The 24,567-nt window shown below is 45.3% G+C and overlaps 1 protein-coding gene across 2 annotated transcripts in view; it reads left to right on the top strand.

Moving 5' to 3' along the window:
* AP3D1 (adaptor related protein complex 3 subunit delta 1) overlaps nucleotides 1–24,567 on the top strand; it is a 293,074-nt gene that overhangs the window by 176,911 nt on the left and 91,596 nt on the right. For both annotated transcript variants that reach the window (XM_085636830.1, XM_085636829.1), the window contains exons 21-23: nucleotides 9,393–9,466; nucleotides 20,952–21,111; nucleotides 21,721–21,840. In XM_085636830.1, the coding sequence (XP_085492956.1) occupies nucleotides 9,393–9,466; nucleotides 20,952–21,111; nucleotides 21,721–21,840 (354 nt within the window). The remainder of the gene's footprint in view (nucleotides 1–9,392; nucleotides 9,467–20,951; nucleotides 21,112–21,720; nucleotides 21,841–24,567) is intronic.

The raw sequence follows: 24,567 nt of genomic DNA, 5'->3' as shown, positions 1-24,567 counted from the left end.
CCCGTTGTGGCCATGGTGGATTCAGGGGCCACTGGCATGTTTATGGACCACAACGAGGCATGCAGGCTAGGGCTAGTGCTTCTTCCCAAAGCAGTACCCGAAGACGTCTATGCGGTAGACGGAAGGCGATTGGTGACGGGGCCCATCGGACAGCACACGGGGGTCCTTCCGATGAGATATGGGAGGAACCATTTGGAACAAATCGATTTTAACATCATCCGAGCGCCCCAATATGGCGTCATATTGGGATTGCCGTGGCTACAGAAACACAACCCCTTTGTGGATTGGCCAACACATCGCATCGAAATGACGTCACCGTATTGCATCCTGCATTGTGGAATAAGAACGGAATCCCTTGACGCAGATGAGAGCGGGAGTCAGACGGTGGCTACAGCGGCAGAAAAAGATGTGGCTCTCCCCCAGGCTTATCACAGTTTTGAGGATGTATTTGATGAGGTGAAGGCGGAAGTGCTACCACCACATAGACAGTTTGACTGCCAGATCGACCTGGTGCCAGGGGCCAGCGTTCCCAGCGGCAGGCTGTATGCCCTGACGGAGCCTGAAAACGTGCATCTCCGGGGGTACCTGGATAAACTCCTCAAGCTAGGATTCATCCGCCCGTCCAAGTCTCCGGCCGCCTCGCCACTCTTCTTCATCCCGAAGGCTAATGGGGAGCTGAGAGCCTGTGTGGACTTTAGGGCATTGAATGCGATAACCATAAAAAATCGGTACCCCTTGCCTCTCATCAGTGTACTTCTGGAACAGGTCAAGAAAGCTCGTATCTACACCAAGTTGGATTTGAAAGGGGCATACCATCTGGTGCGCATGAGGGACGGAGACGAGTGGAAGACCGCCTTTAAGACCAGGTTCGGCCTTTTTGAGTACCTCGTCATGCCGTTCGGTCTGTGCAACGCCCCGGCAGCCTTTCAGTACTTTTTGAATGAGGTATTCAGAGAGGAGTTGGATATCTACGTGGTCGTATATATCGACGACATCCTCATCTATTCGTCCAGTGTGGAGGAGCATGTACACCACGTCAAAGCTGTGCTCCAAAAGCTGAGGGAAAACATGCTGTTTTGTAAACTCAGCAAGTGTGACTTCCACGTCACATCCGTGGAATTCCTCGGAGTGATGCAGAGTCCAGAGGGACAGGAGATGGCAGAACGAAAGATCAAGGCGGTGAAAGAATGGCCGGTGCCCCAAAGCGTGAAGGACGTCCAAAGTTTCATTGGCTTCGCCAACTTTTACAGGCGGTTTATAGATGGATTTTCAGGAGTGGTGGCCCCAATCACACAGCTACTGAGGAAGTCCAAGGAGTTTGTCTGGTCCCCTGAAGCGAACAAAGCCTTTGAGGCCCTGAAAAGCGCCTTTGGTAAGGCGCCGGTGTTGGCTCACCCCGATCCGGATCTCCCCTACGTGGTGGAAGCGGACGCGTCGGATGTGGCGCTGGGGGCTATCTTGTCCCAACGCAACCACGACACAGGGGTGCTTCATCCCGTTGCGTACATGTCCCGCAAACTCAACGACGCCGAACGCAACTACCATATTGCGGAGAAGGAGCTTCTCGCAATCAAGGACGCCTTCACCGAATGGAGGCATTGGTTGATGGGGGCAAGACATGTGGTATCGGTGTACACGGACCATCGGAACCTACAGTTCATGACGGCCACTAGACACCTTTCTCCCAGGCAGCTGCGGTGGATGATCTTCTTTGCGGGGTTCAACTTCCGCATCACATATCGGCCGGGGACGGAAAACCGGAAGGCGGACGCCCTGTCCCGTCAATCTGCAGTTAAGGAACCATTGCCTGCAACCGAGCGTTCCATCATTTCCCCGAGGATGGTATTGGGGGTTATCCAACCGGATACTTTCCTGAGGGGAATAAAGAGAGGGATCAGGTCATTCGCATGGCGGAGGTGGCTCCTCAGTCACAGAGAATGGCAGCTGAAGGACGGGATACCCCTGAAGGGCAGGTGCCTATTGATACCCACGCCTAGGCTAAGGAAACAAGCATTCATCTGGTGCCATGACTCTCCATGCGCAGGTCATTTGGGCTTTGAAAAAACGGTGGCTAGCATGGGACGGCATTTCTGGTGGCCAACCATGAGAGTGGATGTCAGGAGGTGGGGACAGGAGTGTCCTACGTGTGCTACCATGAAGGCCGACCATGGCCGAACCCAAGGGCTCTTACATCCACTTCCGACCCCGGATAGACCATGGGATAGCATATCACTGGACTTCGTGGTGGGCCTACCGGTAGACCAGGGGATGACGGCAATACTGGTGGTGGTGGATTACTTGACGAAAATGGGGCACTTCATCCCCTGCAAGAGAGTCCCTACGGCCGGGGAATTGGCGTCACTACTCCTAAAGAATGTGGTACGACTGCATGGATTACCTGGGGTCATCGTGTCGGACCGGGGGTCGCGGTTTACTGCGCAATTCTGGAAGACTTGGTGCACTGCGCTGCATGTTAAGACCGCCCTGTCCACCAGCTACCACCCTCAAACGGACGGCCAAACCGAGCGCCTGAACCAAACGCTCAAACAGTATCTGCGATGTTTTGTGGACCAGGGCAGGGAAGAATGGGTCGACTTGCTATGGGTTGCAGAGATAGCCTATAACAACGCCACTCACAGCTCCACACAGTCATCTCCGTTCTATAGCAACTATGGCCAACATCCCAGGTTCTTGCCATTTCTACATCCGTTCAGAGAGGACAGGATTCCCGCCACAGCGGACAGGGTGGCACACATAAAAGACACGTTGATGCGCTCAAGGGCTGTCCTAATAGAGGCCAAGAGAAAATACAAGGCTGCGGCAGATAGGAAGAGAAGGCCCGGGCCACTGTACCGCACTGGAGACTACGTCTGGATATCCACAAGAAACATGAGGTTTCGAAAGAACAGTGTGTTCCATCCCAAGTACATGGGCCCCTATCGAATTACCAAGTGTATGGGTCCCGTGAACGTGAAGGTGTGCTTGCCCCAGTCATTGCGGATACACCCTGTCTTTCATGTATCATTGCTCAAACCAGCACCCTCCAAGCCGTCTGGGACACCTAGGCCGGTATGCGTGGAGTCGGAGGTGGAGTATGAAGTGTCGGGCATACGGGCGTCCAAATGGCGCAGGGGGAAGCTGTGGTACCTGGTTGCGTGGAAAGGCTATGGCCCGGAGGAGCATTCATGGGAACCGGCTGAAGGGGTTCATGCTCCGCGCTTGGTCTCCTTGTTCCATCGGCGTTTTCCTGCCAGCGCTGGACCCGTGGGGAGCCGCTGAGAGGGAGGATGTACTGTCAAGAATTCCTGTCATACGAGGGGAGGAAAACGGTAACCAGCGAAAACGGACTACATCTCCCAGGATGCTTAGCGGTTGAGAGGTTATGTAAACAGGAGAGCTGTTACATAACTCAAGGGAAACACGCCCTTATGTAAACAGGAGAGCTGTTACATAACTCAAGGGAAACACGCCCTTATGTAAACAGGAGAGCTGTTACATAACTCAAGGGAAACACGCCCTTATGTAAACAGGAGAGCTGTTACATAACTCAAGGAAAACACGCCCTTATGTAAACAGGAGAGCTGTTACATAACTCAAGGAAAACACTCCCTATAAAGGGAGGAACCGGGAGGTACAAGGCTGTCGGATATTGTGTTTACACCGACGTACCTGCTTCGTGAAGAGCAGTGTTCCGGAGTGGTGCTCCAGTAAGGCAAGAACGGAGGTAGGTCGAGTCGTTACTCCCTGGGCCGTGACTTGCCCCATCGTCACCTGTGAAGGACCCGGAAGCTCTACCGGTCAACCATTGAGCTTCGCTTTTTGACTCGGCTGAGTCCAAGCGCAGTGGCGCTTTTGCTGGTTGGAGTCGTAACTCCCAGCCCGACCAGAGACACAGGGACTGCCAGCTGTAACGCACACCAGGAGGTGTTTGCCGCGTTACAGACTCGGAAGTCCACAGGATCGATCGAGCGGCTGCTCTCGGTTCAGTCTTCTTGCTTGTGATTGGGGTATCGGTGACACATCACCAGGAGGTGACTCCGCGTCCCGGTGCAGTCTGAGGAAGAGGTTGAGCGGCTGCTCCCTTCAGGTAGAGACCCCGGCTGGGTGTTTCCCTGACTCCTCGATTCTCCCCAACACTCTTCGTGCCCCTCACAGCCTACCGATTGGCATTGTCGGCCATTTCATTTCTGCCCTCTGTTGGCATACGCCGGGATCGGCGTATATGCAGAGGACGGTTAGGACCATCCGTGCTGTGGGCTGGTAACGTACTTAGCCTGGAGGATTCCAGTGACTATAACTTTTGTTTGTTCTTTGTATTTTATTTGCCTTCATTAAAAGAACTAACCCTTCACAAGTGGTTGCGTCCTCATTGTCGTGTCTGTTAAACGATCCTGAGACGTTCAGGGCGTTACAGGAACCTACTATAAGGCTTTTGGTTGAGAAGTTGAAATGTACGCTGGCGATTGCTGCTCACCCAACTTTCAACTTTGCAGCACGGCACAGGCAGCATGTTGCGCTGCTTACCAAAAGCTACAATATTGAAACAAGCATTGGCATAGCCGATAGGTCTCGCCTTTGGGACCTTATAAGTATTTAGTTATGCAGCACAATATCCTTGGTGCAACAACATCAGCTGTTGCAAGGCTAAACACTTATAAGGTCCCAAAGGCGAGACCTGTTGGCTATGCCAATGCTTTTTCTATTTTTTTGGTAGGCACGGGGAGATTACTTGATTTGCCCAGAATCACAGAATGTGGAATCGACCCCGAGGCTGGAACCTTGGTTTCCCAGCTCCAGAGTTGACAGTCTAGCCTCAGACCGCATCCTCTCCCCCTGTTGCTCACTTGCGCTTCGGTAGGCCGAACTGCGGCACTAATGCATGCTGTTGAGTGGCTCCACCTGCGTCGGGCATCACTAGCTCTTGACCTGGGGCCTTCACACTCTGCAGAACCCCCTGGAATCGCGAGGCACCTGAAAGCCTTCTGATGACATGCCTAGCAAGCCTGTTGGGTATGCTACACACAGCCAGTGGTCCTGGCGAAGGAAGAGCACACCTGTGTATAGTGAGGAACGTGACAAGGAAAAAAACTAATTTAATTCTAAATTTACGAGCTGCTGTCTTGATATATAAAGACACATTCACTCAACCCATCGAATATCAAATATCGCAACCTGGCCGGGCCTAGTAAGACTGCTCTAAGTTTCAGGAGAATAACACTGGCCATCTGAATTGCAGAATTCTCTAACATCTTGCGCTCATGGCCCTTCCTGCCTTCCCTCTAAGTTTGTTTCTACTTCCAGACTGTAAATAATTAGCTAACTTAAAAGCGACTTATTAGAGCATACACAGCCTTTCACGGCTAGCTAGGAACATAAGTTGTTAAGTGTCTACACACGTGCCACAGCCTGCCCTGCTACTACAAATACTGAGGGTCTGTGTTTTGTTACCGCCATCTGATCTGTATTAACCACATTTCCTCTTTCCTTATCTATTTATTTTTCTGAAACAGATAGGAAGATTGCGCCCTGGCCAGATCCGTACAACTGTGTTTCTTTTGTGCAGCACCGAGCTTGCTTCTTAATTAGATAAGGTGTATCGAGAACACCCCTCTGTTGAAAGTGAGTGAATCACACTGGGAACTCAGTCCTTCGGGGTGATCCCCTGGCGTTGGGATGAAGCACCGTGGTGGCTCCCTTGTTTACGGGCAGCAGTGTTTACGCTTGGAGCCGAGCGCAGAGATAGCTCCGGTTCCTTCGGGGTTAATCACAGACTATTTTGTTAAACTGATTAGGCAAAAAAACTCCAGCAGGTCCCTGGCAGCTCTTTGAAGAATGGAGGGCTCATTCCGTGGTAAGCTGCAGGGAATTTGTGAATGAATGGAAAGTTAATTGAGGAAATGGGCGGGACACATATTTCAGTCACACTTTGTGAGCAAAGTTCACAATCAAGTCACTGGAAGCATGTTCAGCCGGCTACATTGAAATGTTCAGATTGAACATCCGTTTGTGATCAGCAGATAAGGAAAAGAAAATAGTTCAAAATACCCTGGTTCAAAGTTAACCTATTTTGACACCCCTGTTTTTGAAATTGCTTCATAGAAGGAAGTTGCGGTTAGCTATTGTAGACAAGTGCCGAGGTCGAGGCATCCTCCGCTAGCGCGAGATAAGAGGGCAATAAATCGGCAGAGCGGACAGACGTTTTGCTGGCGCCTTCTATGTTTTGAAGCTCACGGTGGGGAACGGGGTCGGGGCGTCAAGGCTCAGTCCATGTACAGCGTTTACCTTGCTGAAGCGAGCAGCAGCGGGCACGATAATTGTAAACAGATGGCGCTGCTGCTCTCTCCCGCAAGGTAAACGCCGTACATGCACAAGTGCTCATTGGAAACAGGGCAGTACATGCACGAGTTTCCAAAAAAGTACAGAGTGATTCCAAGAGGTCACTCCAAAGTATCGCTTGCGCGCTGCATAGGCGACACCTAAAAATCGACTGTGGCGAGCTGTGCCGAAGAAAAAGAAGGCAAGCTCACCAAAGTCTTATTTTTTTTTTCTGCGATATTCTATGCCTTTATTAAGCAGCACGGCACAGGTTCGGCATTCTGCGCTGCTTACCAAAAGCTTACCATATTGAAAAAATAGACTTTGGTGAACCGCGCCTTTCTTTTCATCAGCTTGTCTCGTCAAAGTCTATGCAGTAGGCCTGCCATTTTCTAGAGTTGGAGTTATTGACATTATAAATGCCAATGTTTTTTTTTTACATAGCCATGTTGCAGTACCATATGTAGCCAAAAGAGGTCCCATGGACCTCATGGCCGCATATGTTACTGCACCCTGCAACATAACTAGTTAAAAAACATTGACATTTATAATTTAATTTATAATGGCAATAACTCCAACTCCAACAAATGCGAGACCTATTGCATTTGCAATACTTGTTGTTGATTTGTAGGCCTCTTATGGTCAGGTGGTCTGATTTTCCCCCGCTCCCCCTCTGGTATTACCCCAAAGATTGCCTGCAGCAAGCACAAATGCATGCAGTTGCCCATATCTTGCGAAACATATATACAGATTGTCTTTACAAGTTAAAAACTGCCCTGATTCACTTTAATTTTTCTTCCTCTGCCTCTTTTCTGTCCCTGTCCAACCCTGCTAGGAGCCATCGCTGGGTGGCTTGGTGACTGTTGATTTGTCCGTGACGACAATGTGGTCAGTCTAAGAATGGGTCTTGTTAACGAAAGGCTTCTCTTCATCGATGATGACTGTGGTGTTGCTGAATTGTTCGTTGACAACAATCTTGTCAATGGAGTGACAGGATCCAAAGATTTATTTGGTGTCGATGCAGTGTTTTACTCTCAAAGTCCATGGTGATTGCATTTTGAAAGGTTTTGATTGCTACTTCGAAGCTTTTTTGTCTCGCTTACCTTGTACTCTTAAGGTCGAAGCATCCGCTTTCTCCTCCAAACTAGCCAGTCTTTGACTCCGGTCTTTGAGAGTCTTTGTAGAAAAGGTGTTACAGTTGCCATATTTGGTATGTGGATTATACCCTTAGATCTTTATTTTTCCATGCTGTTTAAATAGTTTTTCTTCAATGTTCTTATTCCTCCTCCTCTTCCAAATACATTCAATTCTGAGAAAAAGAGAGAGCTCTCTTGAGGGATCTTCACAATGAACATGCAGTAGAAAATCTGGCAGCTGGAAGCTTCTGAGAATGTACCACTGATAGTGCTGGTCTCTGAGTCGGAGGAGTTTGGGTAATTTACAGTGATGTTATTGATCTACGTAAATATCAGTTACCGAGGGTCAATCTGCACTGCTGCGCTAACATAGTTTACCCATGGTTCCCAGCCTGATTACAGGGAATAATTTAAGCTTGTAAATCCAATGACCGAAAAAAGTGCATTAACCCATTGAACTGTTTTTCCTTGCTTCTCTACCTATAGGTACATTCTAGTAGTTCCAACTGCACATGCCAGGATATTTTGTCATAATAATCGTTGCCTCTTTGTTTTTTGTCAATTGTGTAGTTGGGCACAAATATAAGATGTATTTATTTTTATTTTTAAGAAGACATGAGATCAGATCAGGGACATTGAAAGCTTGATAAGGAACCAAGCACATCTTCATACAGTGAGAAAGTGAGGCATTGTATTCAGGACCATCCCATTCCATGTTGAGGTCCCCTTCCTGATCAAACGCAACAAATACTAATATCTCTGGTAGGATAAAACACCCTGTTGCGCAACCTTCTTTTGTTTAGACTGTCGACTAGTTGCTTCCTGATCAGTCGTCTCGGTCCATTGACTGGGCATTTGCTGGCCTGTAGCGGAAGGGTTTTAGGTTCGAAGTCTTCTTTGGCACAATATATTCTTTACCACAGTTGTGGCTAGCCTGACTTCCTGTGTAGATGCTACAGTTCCAGTCAGCGGTTGCACTGTGGGATTGAGCTTCACTTTCCTTCTGTCTGCCGTGGCACTGCTGCATTGCAAAGAGACATTAAGCATTCTACCCCTGCGTGGGATTCAGGGATGACCGGCTCTCACTCAAAGGCACGCCCAGTTTCAGGGATACTGGGGTTTGCAGATGGAATCACACCTGCCTGTTCCTAAAGTCTCTCCAGGCTAGCCGGGATCAGGCAAGATCTGTCCTGCAGCAGAGGTCTTCCTCCTCCCCGCTAACAGGCAGACTCCACACTCGTTCAGTAGAGTAGATAGTTATAAATCCTGCTCTGCTAGTTAGTGAGGCATGTGCTTCATCACAAAAAGACATCAAGGATGATATGTTCAATGATTTTGTTACCACCTCTCAGCTGATTGATCTGCAGGTGATGTGTTCAGTATGACTGGAAGTGTGAGGAGCTCACAGTGACTAAGCCCGTCCTTCCCCCTTACCAAATTGATCAATCTGCTGGAAGTTGATAGCAATCTGTGGCCTGTCAGTGGCTGAGGAGTAAAAGATCATGCCTTTCCCTCTCCTCCTCCCAATTTTGGATCTTCAGCCACATGCAGAAGACCAGGAGCTCGCCAGTACTCAATCACTACTTGCAATTTGTCCTAGGATACCATTTCTGTACTAAGTTCTCATTTGGTTATACCTTTGTGTGGGAAGGTTATCACTGTTGCGACCACAGTCATCTAAATTGTGCGGACGGTGGCACCGATCTGGCAGAGCTGGTTTTTGGGGTTGGTAAATTTGTATCCTTCCTATCGTTGGCTTTCTTCTTGGACGCATTGAGCTCCAAGCTGAAGGCGAAGTGCGACTCAACCCTGCCCTTCTGGGTGACAGAAGGCTGTGTATCAGACAAAAGTCCTCTGTGACCTAGCTCTATATAATAGTTGCAGAGCTATACATTGGATTTATTTCTGTACACTTAAATTAACATTTTCTTTCCACTTCAGAATGCTTTGCCTAGTGATGACGATGAGAAGGACCCTAACGACCCATACAGAGCACTGGACATCGATTTAGATAAGTGAGTATATGTTTGGTAATGTGAAAAGAATGAATTGATGGACACCAGCAGTATTTTATTATGGAAAACTACAAGGAACATATCTTTTCATTTTTTTGACTCTGGTTTACTGCTCTTTAGTTTGTGTGGGGATAGGTGGCATGATTACCGTCGCTAAAGATTTAGTGGTAATGTTGAGATTGGCATTTTGAGTTGAGATCTGAGGTTTCAGGGTTAGTGGTCATAGGACTGTTTCAGTTCAGTCAATGATGCTAAGTGCCACAATACATTTAAATATATATATGTCCTGTGTTGCTGATGTTCCACCTTTAGTTAACTTATCGAACACAGAATTGGGGTTTTTTCTGGAGAGGTATTTGGAAGTTCGAATTTACTGTTTGGGAGAAGTGTGGCGCAAGTGCCAGAGCAGCTGACTCTGAAGCGCAGGGATCACAGTTCGATCGAGGGCGGCAGCTTAATTCAGTATCTTGTTACTTTGGGCAATAGCTCACCTAATCTCCCCAACGGCCCCCAGCGCCTTGAAACCCTGAGGAATGATATGTTTGCGCTTTACAAATATGGATTTATTACTCGATTTAAACTCTGCATGGTTTGTCCATCTAGTTGTGTCTGTGGTTCTTGTGCCGTGTTTAGAGTATCCTGTGTACTTAGGGGAGCCACATTGAATGTGTTGGATTTATTTATTTTGTGATGTTACGATCTAATATTTTCTAAAGATTCTAGTGCGAGAAATATAACTCCCAAGATAATATAAAAAATATAACTTGGGAGCATTCTGTGCAAGTTGCATTGTTTGATGAGGAAACCTTGGAAACATTGCTGGAGAGCTAGAACATCGCTCCTCAGTGGCCAGTCTTCGTCCTGACATTTGAGTCTAGACCCCGTCACCCCGTGGTCTCTGTCGACAAATAACGGTATATGAATTGGCTTAGGACCCTGTCACCGTCAACCTAGGAATCTCGCCCTCCTAACCACTGTAGGAAAACATTACTGGAAAAATCCTTCCTTTGTCCGGCACCTTCCCTTTAGAAAATTACAACTTCATTATTTAATCTCAAAAGGGAGGAGATCCACTGCAGCTACCATATGTTGTATCAATGTATACAGCAAACTGCCCTTCACTATAAATGGCACACTTCCCATGTGTGGAGTTAAGTTAGCTGCTGTGTTTTTCTGCAAGCATCTTTGCTCCAAATTCACAAAATAACTATCTGACAATTGCCTTGCTTAGTGAAACCCTGCTCAGTGAAATCTAGCAACCATACGTCCTACTGAAAAACATACTTCAATATGGCACCTTTGACCAACAGCTGTTTGCTGGCTCTGCCTTACTGCATCTCACCGTAAACTGTCTCAATATAGCAAGTAGAACAATAACCTCTAAAAGGCTACTTGGACAAACATCTAACAATACAAATAAGTCTACCTTTTTTTCCTGCAGTCCACTGGTGACAACTTAGACATCAAGGAGTGTTATTACTGCACTGAGTGCATGTTCTCTTTGACAGAACTGTACCGCATTGTGGTTTTGCAGTGATGGAGGAAGAAAAAGATCCACATACTCAAGTGGTTCCAGGCTGCACCTGTACTTCGTCATTGAAACGTGTGGGATGTCTACGCCGCTGTTGTACTTCACAGAGACATCTTTTATGGCTACCCAATCCGCTAAAGAAACTGTCAAAACAACTAGTGCAGTCTGAGACTAGCTGCAGCCTCCAACAACTACTTGGCAACCGCCACCATCAAAGAATCTTTACTTGTCACTGCTCACTACTCCATAATGGTTCTGCATAATTTCTTCTCAGCTGCTTACCACCTCAATCTAAAGTATCCCTTGCTGACGTCCTCCTGGACCAGTTGACCACTTAAGCCAATGCATCCTTATCTATATCAACACTTGGTTTGACAAAACTGGTTGCAATTCAGTGCATGCCTCTGTGTAACTTTTGAAGCACTCAGTTGCCACAAACTAGTCACTGGGCTTACTCCTGAAGCAGGCCAGGCCCTTGATACTGTCTTTGTGCCAGACGATGTTATTTCCTTGAGAGGAACCAAACTAATCATCTGAATTGATAACAACTTCATCACCTTTGGCTGAACCACTACACCATTGTAAGCAGCACGTAACTAAATGTCCTTTAGCAGACCATGAAAAGCTTCAAAATCATATTTTTTCTAGTTGGAACGCCTGGTGAATTTGCCAGTGAACTGACTTATCTCTTGTTGAATAAGTTATTCACTTTCGGTAACGCCCTATCTGGTAGATACAAGATCTAGCTGCAGATTCCTTACCTTAGAATTCTCCCCAGGCGCAGGCTGGATCCGGAAACCTTTCGAGAGCAGTAACTCTGCGCGTCAGAATGCGGCATGTGACTCCGTAACAACGTTGTCCACCGGATGTGACGTCACTAGAGTCCATATAAGCCCACCCCTGACGAGTTGACTGAATTTTCTTCCCCAAACTACTTTCCACGCTAGAATGCTGAGCCACGTACAGAAACTGCAACGGGAATAGTGTGCCCAAAAGGAATCTTCTTTTTGAAAAATTATCATATTTGTTTTAGCGTTAAATATATATATTATTGCTTCCCTTTTTTTTTTTCTTTTTTCTTTTTTTTTCTTTTTAAGAGAGAGAACCATGTCGCAGAGCTGGGAGGATGGATGTTTCGATAAGCAATATGCGGCTAGATCTTGTCTCTACCAGATAAGGCTTTACCAAAGGTAAGTAACTTATTCATCTGATAGACATCTAGCTGCAGATGTTTTACCTTAAAATGAGATACCCAAGCAATACCATCCCTGGAGGAGAATCTGCTACCAGAATCATAGGAAAGATTCCTGACCAGGCTAACCAGTCTGAAAAATAGAGACCGGCTGCGAGGTGAGAGAAAAATCTCACCAGAAACATTGAGGAGAAGTCCGTACGCAACTGAATCGGCAACCTGGGCAAAGACATTGTAAGAAGAATAAAGAGGAGTTGGAAATAAGTCCATACACACATGATACTACATAGTTTCTTTAATGTCAACCGAACCAAGAAAACTGATTGGAAAGCCAAGGACAGTAGCTAAAACTATTGAAACTCCTAGCCATAGAAGCAAGGAATGCAGAGAACACCACTAAAGTAAAGGAAATGGATTGTGGACTATAACAATTAAAGCTATAGACCACATGTGGTCGAAGGGAACACTCAAAGAGGGAAAGGAGCTCTCTGGGACTGTTCAATGTAAAATCGTCAAGGGGGGACAGAAGGGAAGGGCAGAGGAGAGACTCAAGCAACAGGTGAAGGCCTTCCCAGGGAACGAGGAAGAGTGCAACAATGTAAGCAGAAACACATTCCTCTGTAAGAGACGTAGGAGAAGGTCACTCACTATTTATTTATTTGTAGAGTTTTAAATAGCGCTAACTAGACCAGGAGGTATCCGAACGCTTTACAAAACAAGTGGACAAAATGGTTACATTAGTTACATAAGAGTAGATCCATATAAATAGGAATGGGTTGAATACACATCAACGATATAACCAACCGGGGACTGGAAGACGTGCAATTTGGTTTTCGACCTGGCCTTGGGACGGAGACAGCTCTAATAGTCGTCTTGGATGAACTTAGAATGCGGGCAGACAATGGCCAGTCGACCGTCCTGATCCTCTTAGATATGTCTGCCGCATTCGACACGGTCAACCATTGAATTGTACTGAGGCGGCTTGCTGACCTTTGGCTGGAGGTCCTGGCCTTTAACTGGCTTCAGTCTTACCTGGAAAATAGGCAACAAGCTGTGGCCCTCCCCCCTTTCTGTTCTGAATTTAGAACTGTCCAGCATGGGGTTCCTCAAGGTTCATCTATCAGCCCGATCCTTTTTAATGTATATCTGAGACCATTGATTACCATTATTAAATCATATAACATCAAGCTGGTGAATTATGCAGACGACACGCAGCTTATCCTGTCTCTAGAAGGCAGAGAGTCTATATTACACAGAACCTCCGTGAATGCATGCAGAGGACTGCTAGATGGCTGTCGGACAACTCTCTGCAGTTTAATGTTGGGAAAACAGAAATCCTACACTGCACTGTGAAGAAAATCCCTCGTCTGCTTCCAGACAATATCTGGCCCGTTCAGGCAGACACGCCTCCCATACCAGCGGTAGCAGTGCGCAATTTGGGGGTAGTTTTTGACAACAAGCTGAGCCTGGAGAAACATGTGAATAAGACAGTTGGGACTTGCTTATCAGTCATAAAGGCTCTGCGTAAAATTCTCCCTTTGGTAGCTAGGGCCCTAGTAGTTAGAAGTGTTATTTTAAGCTGGTTGGACTACTGTAATGCCCTGCTCCTTGGTTCAGCCAACTTCTTCATTCTGAAATTATAAAGAATACAGACAATTGCCGCTAAGTTGGCTTTAAAGAGGACTCGAGGCGATTCTGCATCTGCGGCTCTCAGTGATCGTCACTGGCTCCCTCTAGCTCAGAGAATCCAGTTTAAATCATTGTGTATTGTTTTTAAGGCCCTTTATGGACTTGGACCTTTGCCATTGCAGAAAAAGTTTGCCTGGCATGCTCCATCACAAAATCTTCGTTCCTCCACTGCTCACCTGGTTTGTACCGCCAGAATAAGAGCCTCTAAGTTTGGGGTGAGAGCCTTCAGCTGGGCCGCTGCCCATCTGTGGAATAATTTTACGCCCGATATCAGACAAATAGGAGAATACTTTGTTAGAAAAAACGTAAAACGTATCTCTTCCCTAGGAGGTAGTGCAGACTATACATCCGGTGGGAAAATAAGTGCATGTAGAGGAACTGCTGTCAGTCAGCGCCAGGATACCCGTGGGGTGATAGTGCGCTTTAGAAATTTTTATTACATTACATTATATCTACAGTTGGATAGTGATGGGAAATATATAAAAGAAGAATAGTAATGAAGCGGTTACAGGAGAACAAAAAAAAAAAAACACACAAATGCAGGAAACGGTGAACAAAGAGTGGTGGGGGATGGGGAATTGAGTCAGTAGCAGGAATTGTTTCCACTCAGACAGTCAAGCAAAGACAACTACAGGTGAAAGACAGCCAAAAGAAAGCCATATTGACTTAAAATCGGGAGTCCTCGGGCTCTATCGAGTTTTTTGGAATGTATGGCACGCGCCTTTATTCATTGTATTTTTGTTTTTATATTTGCTGAGCCTAAACAAATGCACCAGGCCTTCCATTTCTAGCCCCAATAAGGAGCCACTCATTTAAAGAGGCGTATGTGCTATAGAGATACTGAAGAAAAAAACTGTATAACAAGAGGTGTCCAAGAAGGGCACATAGAAACTGCCACCATGTCGGCACTGGCCAAAGTGGAGCAACAGCGAGCTGGCAACCAACTGCATGGCCTTGTATAAAAGAAGAAGAAAACACCACCACCGAGTGGTGATAAGCAGGCGGCTGTGAGACCGGTGAAAAGAAAGACAACCTTGCTAGAATAGAAAAAGAAAACCACTGTACAGAACTGTAAAAGGGTTAAGTTACAAGGCCCGCACAGGGAGGCCTACGCAGATAACTAGTACCCGTCTGAGGGAAGAATACCAAACAGGGAAAGGGATCTGGCCGAAGCAGTGGACAAGGTAGAGAATACAGCATGGAAGACCAATGTCCCAAATGATGGTCCAAACCAAGGAACCAGCATAAAGATCAGAATTAACAATGGAGAGCTTGTGCCTACAGCCTAATGAGGATATGAGCTAGAAGAAGAGGAAAGGTGCGGGTGCATGGGACAATCTGTGCCCTGAAAACAAGCCATGTGACATCATGAATAAGGGTCCTGACATCGCCACAAATCATAATTAGTATACTCCTTGGGAGAGCGAACCACCCAAGGGGTCAGATCAGTATCTGCGGTCTCGAAGCGAGGGAAAAAGACCCTTATAAAGAATCCCTGGGATCACCAACCTCTGTACGAACCAACCTACAGTGGGAGGGCAAAGAATTTATGTTCAAGAAGAGACGAAAGATGAAAAAACGGCTGTAAACCTCAAAAGGGGCAGTAGGCCCATCTCAAGAACATCGAGGCATGGGACAGATTCTTGCTCCGACCTTGAAATCGGAGGACTAGGAGGCATGGCAGGGGGACCGCGCATACATGGTGATGTCGGGGAAGGCTGCGGCGCAGACCGCCTCCGTCGTGACTTATCAACCGACACAAGGTCAAATGTCTTCAGGAGCTGGCCCTCGAGCGGTGCACTGAGGGAGAGGAGGACCGCAACAGACGAGGGACCATCGACCACTGCTCCTCTAACATTGTCATGCGATGCTCCTGTAACGCTGATGACTGAAGCTGAAGACATGAGCTGCACTGTTTGGAATCAGGGTGCATGTCCATACACCACATGCAGATAGAATGAGGGTGCAGGGTCAACATCGTAGTCTACCGGACCCTGAAAATATCTCTGGACACTGCAGACGTCACATCCGGTGGGCGACGTTGTTAGTCGCTTGACGCCCTCTACACATGCATAGAGGTACTGCTGTAGAAAAGGTTTCTGGAACCAGTCTGGCACCTGAGGATAATTCTAAGGTAAGGAATCTGCGGCTAGACATCTCTATCAGAGAGCCAATTTCACCTTTGGATTACTGAGGCGTTAAAAGAAGTGACAGCCATGAAAGCTTCACAAAACCAACCGCCATATCAGAAGTGTGGTTGGTTTAATCCAGGCAAATATAATAAAGCAAAACTAGAAGCTTTTAAAGGGGGAAGGAGAGTACACATTAAAATAAAGATACATCAAAGATAGTGTCAAAACGGAATCTACAAAGCCAGAATACAAAAAGCAAGCAATCTTATTATTCACGCGGATGTTTCATATTCAGCCATTGAACTTTTCAAAATTAATTCAGAATTTTATAACCCAGATTACACTGACTGCAGAAGTTGCACTAAATAATTCTGCAAATTCTTTACAAAGGAGATCAGCAACCACATTGCACTGCCATACTGGGTTTATGTTACTACATGACCAAAACGATGCCAATTTAAATTGCTTTTCGAAAAAGAAACTAATACCCTCATGAAAACAGTCTGCTTCACTCGATCACCCAGCTACCTGTGCCAGCCAAATAAAAAAAAGAACCTCTTCCTAGCCTGGTCTGTGTGCATACAGGTCAGAGTATTTATTAATGCATCCCTTTCGACTAGAGAGTTCCCTAGTAAATTAAAACATCCTACATAAAGCCAACTTTGCAAGGACTCAGCCATGTGGACCCAACAGTCTATAAACTCATATCAGACAAACACTTTCAGGGTATGCTATATAAAAAAGCAGTTTTCACTCAGGTCTTTGGCTTCTGCAAGCTAATCTCCTACCACTGTAGCAGACAGACTGTGGTTTCTCACTTAGATGAGGCACTGAATCGGTCGTAATTGCAATCTGGGATGAGCTCAAGAACATCCTAGGCTCTGGTGGAGTAGCTGCATGCCTCCTACTTTATCTATCATTAGTCTGACACAGTTGACCAAGCATCAACTACTACTTCAAAGACTAAACGGCGCAGCCCCTAAATTGGACTAAGTCCTGCTTTACATGCTGAGCACATACTGTGATCCTTTAACCTTCTGCATAGTTCCATTCTTGTAACCGGTATGTGTCCTCCAAGGTTCTATGATTGACCCAAATTCTCTTCATTGTTTTCCTGTTCACACTCGCTGAGCTTATCTGTTCTTTCAGTTTACCTGTTAAAACCACCACAACAACAATACCTAGATTATTCTAAAATTGAAACTCATTCAGTCCTAAACTGATCTGGACTTGTGCTTTGTCAATAGGCGGAAGGTACCTGGATTCTCAACCCATCAAAAATTAATCCACAAATTATGGAAAACTGACCCGAAAAGACCCTGGCCTTTAGGAGATTGGCTTTCCCATAGCCACCTCAATGGAAGTAATTAAGTTAAGTAATGTAATCAAAAGTGTTTTCAAAACTATGAAAACACTGCAATGGTACTTAACTCCCCACAGGATCTAGGGCACAACATCCATTGTACTGACACACATTGACTACTCCAATAGGCTCTACATCAGGCTCACAAAATGCCTAACCATCAACAAATTCAGAATACGGCTGCCAGGAATGTTCTCAGCCTGGAGCAATGTAACCTAATTACACCTGCATGTAAGACCCTGCATTGGCATCTCTTGGTAAGAAGATTCTTTCAGAGCTCTCCATCGCACAGTGAGCAATCCATGGAACCTGCCTAATCTTTCTACATTCCTAACTTCCATTTTTTGGGGGGGGGAGTTTTATATAGCGCAAACTCGACCTAGAGGTATCCGAGCGCTTTACATGAGCACCATTTGCGTTACAGACGGGCACATTCTTTTTGTTAGGCACAAGGAGATTAAGTGTTTTGCCCAGAATCACAGAATGTTGAGTAACCTTGCCGATGCCCGAAACCGGTTTCCCAGCCTCGAGGTTGACCGCACTAGCTGTTAGTACACATCTTCTTCCTCACTCTACATTCAACTTAGAAACCTCAGGTCACAGAATGGCATTGTTCCCCATCAGTCCACTCACTTCAATAGAACCTGTCTAGGGGATTCCCCTTTCTCTGTACAGACCAGTAAGCTATGGAACAAACTACTTAAGTAAATAAGAGTAAATGTCATCCATCTGAAATTCATAAAATCTAAAAATATTTAGTTCTCTAATTTAAAATGCGACCCCACAAAGTCTACATTCTCTAAAAATCCAGTTCAACCTAATGTTGCCTAATGCAAGTTCTTCTCTGCTGTTTTACGGTCTCTAATGGATAGACTCCATATAGTGATTCTTTGTAGGCTTTTAGTGTGCTTCTAGTTTGTTGAGCCAAGTGGACACCACATAATGGAGGGTTTGTCTGCGACCAGCTGGACTCCTTAAAGTATATATCTGTGGACCCACTGGTGCTCTTCGACATCATTTTCTAGTTGTGAACGAGTCTTCCCAAGGATGGTAAATACAGATGACTGTTTATTCTCACGCTTCCCACAATACTCCATGCTTATGGAGAGTGATGTTTCCACACACCATACTTATCCTCAAATCTCACGCACCTCACCCAGCTCTTCCCATAAACGTTGTACTACAAACAACACAATTTTTCAACCCTTCTCTCGAAGAGCACCCTAAATGCCAATGAAAATCGGAATGCTTTAAGAATGCTTCAGGAGTATCAAGTGGTATATAAATCCTACAAACAGAATTGCTACTTCACAACTCAAAAAACGATGTACCTCCTGCAAGGGGGAGGACAGAGCAGTACAAATACCAGTACAGTACAATGTTAGTTTGTTTATTTCAAGCGTTAATTGAACGCAGCATATGGCTTTAAGATTATGTGTAGCTCACATATGTTTCCCCACTTCTTATAGTCAAAGTCTAAGGGCCTGATTACGAGTTTGGCGGTGTGGGAGCAGGCCGCCATCCTCCCACACAGCCAAACAGGGCCAACGGGCGCCCATGATATTGAGTTTCCTCGTAGACTGGCGGGCGGTCCATTGGCATTCCCAAACTGGTGCCTTTCAAAATGGCAATGCAATGGTAATGTCAGCCTGTTCCTGCACGGCATGGACTGTGAAATGGGGTGCATGCAGACAGGGGGGCACACCACGTGTCCCACTGCATGCATCTCATAAGTCTGAGGAAAGAGGGGCCCCTGTAGGCCTCGTTTGTTTCCTCACCGACACCCTTTTCCAATAGGGCCTGAGCTCCATGGTTAGGGTCGCAGTGAAGAAACTTGTAATATGCTTGGCGTTGCCGCAGCTGCACTTCCAAGCATATTTCTGCCTCAAGACCGCTCGCCAGTGCCAGGTATGGCTGATCACTGGCGGCTGCGGCGGTCCCACCACCAAAGTTGTGATACAGCGGTTGAATCGCTGGTGCACATCCCCGCCACGCCCCACTTTTGGCAGTCCACGGACCGCCAAACTCTGAATCGGGCCCGAAGTCTTCTTTTGCTTGCTGTTGGCAGCCACTGACATAAAATTAAGGGTATTGCCCCATAGTTGTACACTTTTTCCATTTTTGTTAGTTTGTGTGGCTTACTTTATGGCTTTGCTTCAATACCGCTTGATACACGGTAAAAATGTGAAAATTGTGTGTAGTGTTACTGGCTATTTTTAGAACAGTTGGTATTTAGGATCTGCACTGTGTGCTCTCTGCTGATGTTTTCTTTGCCATGTCATTAAATCTGTTAATATTGTCAGCTGTATATTATTTTAGTACTGTCTTTACTTGATATGCACATTTGAAAGTGACCTGAACATAAGTATGCCTCCTCTTCCATTTCTTCTTTACACTCAACATGATTGAGTTCCCCTAGCAAATAGTTCCTTATTCCACTATAGATAAAACAGCATCTTCTGAGCTGTGAAATGATAAAAAACAAACAATTTAAAAAGGTCACTCTGTTCCTGGACAGATGTTATTGCTTCCTCTGCTTAGATGCAAAAGTTAGTCTTGAGTGGCTTTCAATTCCTGGCCTGTTTTCTACTACCTGGCAGGTTATTTGGTTGTTACCTTTCTTCAACAGCCTCTTTAACAGCCTACTTCAAACTCTTATTTACTCTATGTTCTGCCAACAACTGTATCTCTCAAATTTGTCTGTAGTTGTTGCTAGTGTATAGGTGCCTACACTTAGTCTATTGCAGTGATATACCCTTACATATGACCCTGTCATTCAGTAGGCTGGTTGGTAGCTCCTCTTGATAAGTTGGAGAGACTCAGACCGAAGGCATTGTAGTTGCTGTTACAGCCACATTCTTTTCTCTCCAACTTTCTCTTGCACTGTGATTCTCCCTCCTTTTCAAACCTTCTCTCTTTTTTTCTCTCTTTGCAATTCCTTGTCTGTCACATACATGCAAAGTCTAATTACAGGGAAGACTCCAAGGTAAGCTCGGACCCTGCTGGCTTTGTTCTTGTTTCCATAGGTCCTTTGTTTTTTTTCAACGTTCTTGGATGTCCAAATATGTTTCACCTCCCATGCTAACAAGCCGGTTTCTCTAAAACATTGGTATAAGGAGGTTAAGTGCCACATAACTAAAAGGGATACACTTAGCATCACCCAATCCGTTACCTTCATACACTCTGTTACAAGCAGTTCCATCTTGGTGCTTAGAACTCCTCATTGATGGACAGAGCATATCCATTAAATATTCTTACAGAGGGTTCAGCGTGCAACCTTTGTTTATCAATATCATCCTAGAATTAATAGTTTATCTTAACAATGTGCACATATTGCTCCCTTCTTTGTTTTCTCTTATGTACCATAAGACAACATTCCTACTTTGTAGATAATGGTGCTTCTAAATATATTTAGGACATCTTGTGAATCCCATCTGTCTGTCTCTGACTTCTGATTATTTTGTAGTTTGTCCATGCATGTCTGTGGTGGGTATTTAATGCAAAAATGAGTTGTCCATGCTCCATAACCGGCGATGGACATGCCTGATCTTCCACTCACACAATAATCCGTTTTAAAGGCCCTTAGCAGATGTAGACAAGCTTCCAGTGCAGAGGCACAGAAACTCAGAAGTCCTGAAAACCCCAGAGACAGAGGCTGCCCCAGCAGAGATCAAAAGTAATAAGCCGATCAAAAAAGAGAAGAAGCACAAAGAAAAAGAAAAGAAGAGAGACAAAAAGGTAAGATATTTGGCACTCTGGGGATGAAGCAAGGCAGGCGGAATAGTGCTACTCCAAAATTGTAGTTATCATCAGTTTGTGCATGTGTGTATATTTTTGTTTCTGTACGTGATGTTTACTATCCTACCCTCTTGCTTTGCCCCAAACCACCCTCCCTCCACACAATCCTCAGTTACTCACCACATCCTGAGTCAGTGTCTGAAATATGAGGTCCAGAAAAGTTTTTTTTAAATGGATCTAGATGTCTGATTTCTTAGTTTTGTTTCAAATTGTCACTTTTAATTGTGTTTCACAATTGATGTATTTGAGTTCAAACTTCAGGTACATAGTTTTGTATAGAAAATATAGAATAAAAAGATATACTTTGCCAACATGCAAAAAACCATCCTCTGCTCAAGTTTGTGAAGGTCCCAGGTTCTTTCACCATTATTAATATATTAGAATAAGGACCATTAAGAGAATTTGTGTTTCTTTAAACATCTGTATATATCTGAGTTTTCTAGGTTATTTGAATTAGCAGAAAATGGCAGTGAAGTGCACCATCATGCTGTATTTCATTTTGATGAACTAATGGGTTTTATCTCGCTTTACTTTTGTGCTGCAATTTAGAAAAGCAAAGAGAAGGATGAAGCACGAAAACATAAAAAGTCCTCCACGAGCATCGAAGCCGAAGAGTTAACTGCTAAAGTGGAGCCAGAAATAGGTGGGAAAGATAACTTGCCATCAGATGTAAGTACATTTACCTCTTTATAAGATATAGAAGATGGTATCCTTGAAATTATACTTCACAAAGTTGTTGAATATAATAACAAGGGAGCAAAATTATCTATGGTTCCTTACACAGTTCATTTTGTGAAATAGTTCCACCTGCCAGGCGCCAATCATAAAAACCTCTTCCTCTATGTCATCGTGCCAGGGAGCATGCCATGTATGTACCCAGCAGTTTCCTGGTGTCAATGCAATGGACAACACTGCAGTACTTTTAGAATTGCAAATCCAGTACTCAAATCCCATTGGGCATAGAATTGAGTGTTTCTCGTCTTCTTCCTGTCCACCTATGCTTCCTGGGCGAGACTTAATGTAGGTGTCAATCTCCCTGTATAGAATAATGCGAGAAAGAGCTACCATTTTATAAGGAATCTTTTTTCTTGATAATTAGGGCTCCTGGTTTTACGTTTCCTGTGTCTTGTCCATATTTATTTGGGTTTCTGTGGAAAAATGAGACTGCAACTTTTATATTTCTGCATATATCTAACTGATAAAAGGATGTTCTTTCTTGAATGCCTAATAAATTGTGATGATTCACATACCCATGTCTAATACATAAATGCACTCCTTAGAAAACATGAGTGTTGTAGTTCACGCGCTCATATCTGCAGATGATTAAGCTTAATTGGAGAACATGCTCTCCCAGTGTGAGCAATGTAACATGGGTACTGCATTATAGGATCTTCACTGATTGTCATAAATGTTAGAATAATTCCCCACTGCTTTAGTGGACCATTGGACGCTGCATATATGCATATTTGCCATAAATTGTCTGGTTGAGTACAAATTCTCAGATGTCTGTATGAAGTAAAGTACCCTTTAAGAGTCCATCAAATGCAAGCTTGTTCTGAAATTTAGACTGCCATCATACCATCTCCCAATCAATTCATTAACTGATGCCAAATTCATTTAGGAGAATACATGTCATGAATCAATTTCTTTGTTAGAAACTGCAGCAATGGAGCTGTAATAATGAGTGCAAAGTGAGAATGTCAGTGCATGGTAAAATGTGTCAAAGATTGACTAGATCCCACAAGTTTCTCCAATTGTCAAATATGTCAAAAGCCTGTCGACCCTAGGTCATTAGCAGGTCATCAGGACAGTAGAAAATAGGATGAGCAGCAGGCCATTAACGGGCGCAACTCGTCACAATTTTGAGAAACAAATGTACGCAGAGTCCTCAATATATGAATGCAATACTAACTGTAAGAGATCCTGGCTGGCTGCCTGTCGGCGTGCCCCAATCTGTTTACTGCCAGGGTAGAACATGTTTCTCCCTCACCACCATGACTGGATCTAGAGTGGCATAGTTGAAGGGGAACAGAGGTTGTCCAGTTGGTACAAATAGGGAAAAAAACTCTGTGAGGACATTAGTTGTAACGCCCCTCGTCGGCCGTTGTAGGTCCAACTCCTCAGCAGCCCTTTGCATTACCTTATTGAATGGCATCACTTCAGGGGTTGGAGGCCCAGTGGGGAAAATCACAGCCAACCCCGGTGAGGTGTCAAAACCATTCGAAGAAGTCTTGCCTCTGATCATCATCACCACCAGTATCCCCACAAGGGTAAGGATACAGGAGGTCTGAATCACCCAAAAAATATCATGAAGTGTGCTCCTGTATTTCTCCTTTGCGGTAACTCGTTGGGCCACCCTGGGTGATCTGGCTTGTGACAAGACTCTGAAACTGGCACCAGTGGCATTGGTTCTGGCACTGTAAGCGAAGGTGGACATGGAGACTGCCAGTGGAAGAGGACGGCGCTAAATGGCGTCTGAGCCACAGGCAAATATGTCTGGCTGCCGTGTGGAGCCAAGGAGCCTGAATTTACTCCAGATGGCATTGATGCTTAAGCAAAAATGGAATATATAGCATTTAAAAACACTACTAGATTGGAGCCTGGAGTTGGAAACTCTGGTTTTGAAGGCGCTGAGAGATCCGGAGAGAGTAGTTCGGGCCTCGAGGTGGATCAAGGTCACTCGAGCGCCAGATCCAGTTCAGTCGCTAGAGGAGAGCCACTAGGAGGAGGAATTGTCTCAATGTCAAACAGTTCCAGCTCCAAGGACGAAGGTCCTGTGGGAATGGCGTGGCAACAAGGTGACTTGCCTTTGGTGTGTTTTGTGCTTTTTCCTCCCACCCACCAAGAAGAGTGTGATTAAGGTGACCTTAAAAGAGGTCTTGAATGTCGCCAACTTACTCGTTTGTCTTTGGCCATAAAGAGCTTTGCTTCTCACTCTTTTTTACTGCTTTCGGGTGGATACTGCAACAGGATTGTGATCCAAACTGAGGCACCAGAGACAGAGCGAATGGGGGTCTGAAATGGACATCAGTACTCCCCATTCTCTACAGAGTTTAAACCCTGATTTCTTGGAAGGAGAAATAGTACTGCACAGTTCAATTTTTTTTTTGGTGCGGAAACTCTGAGCATAGCTCCAGATCTGAATTAAAGGAATGGAAAAAAGGGAACTCCTGTTGTGCTGGGGCGGGTACTATATAGTGATGTCACCTAATGCCACTTCCGGTGTGGTTGCGAAGCCAGCCCCCCATATCTGCAATGTAAGGACTTTGAAGTTTTCTGTATCTAGTCTGACGACTGGGGTAGTTCTTCAGGTGAGTAATCTTCCAGTAGAAGTATCCATCAGAAGAAATATTTGACAGCTGGTCCTATGTCAAGAATACCCACCATGGTGAATCT

This window comes from Triturus cristatus, chromosome 12 (assembly GCF_964204655.1).
Source record: "Triturus cristatus chromosome 12, aTriCri1.1, whole genome shotgun sequence".
Lineage (NCBI taxonomy): Eukaryota > Metazoa > Chordata > Amphibia > Caudata > Salamandridae > Triturus > Triturus cristatus.
This window is presented reverse-complemented; position numbering and strand designations above follow the sequence as displayed.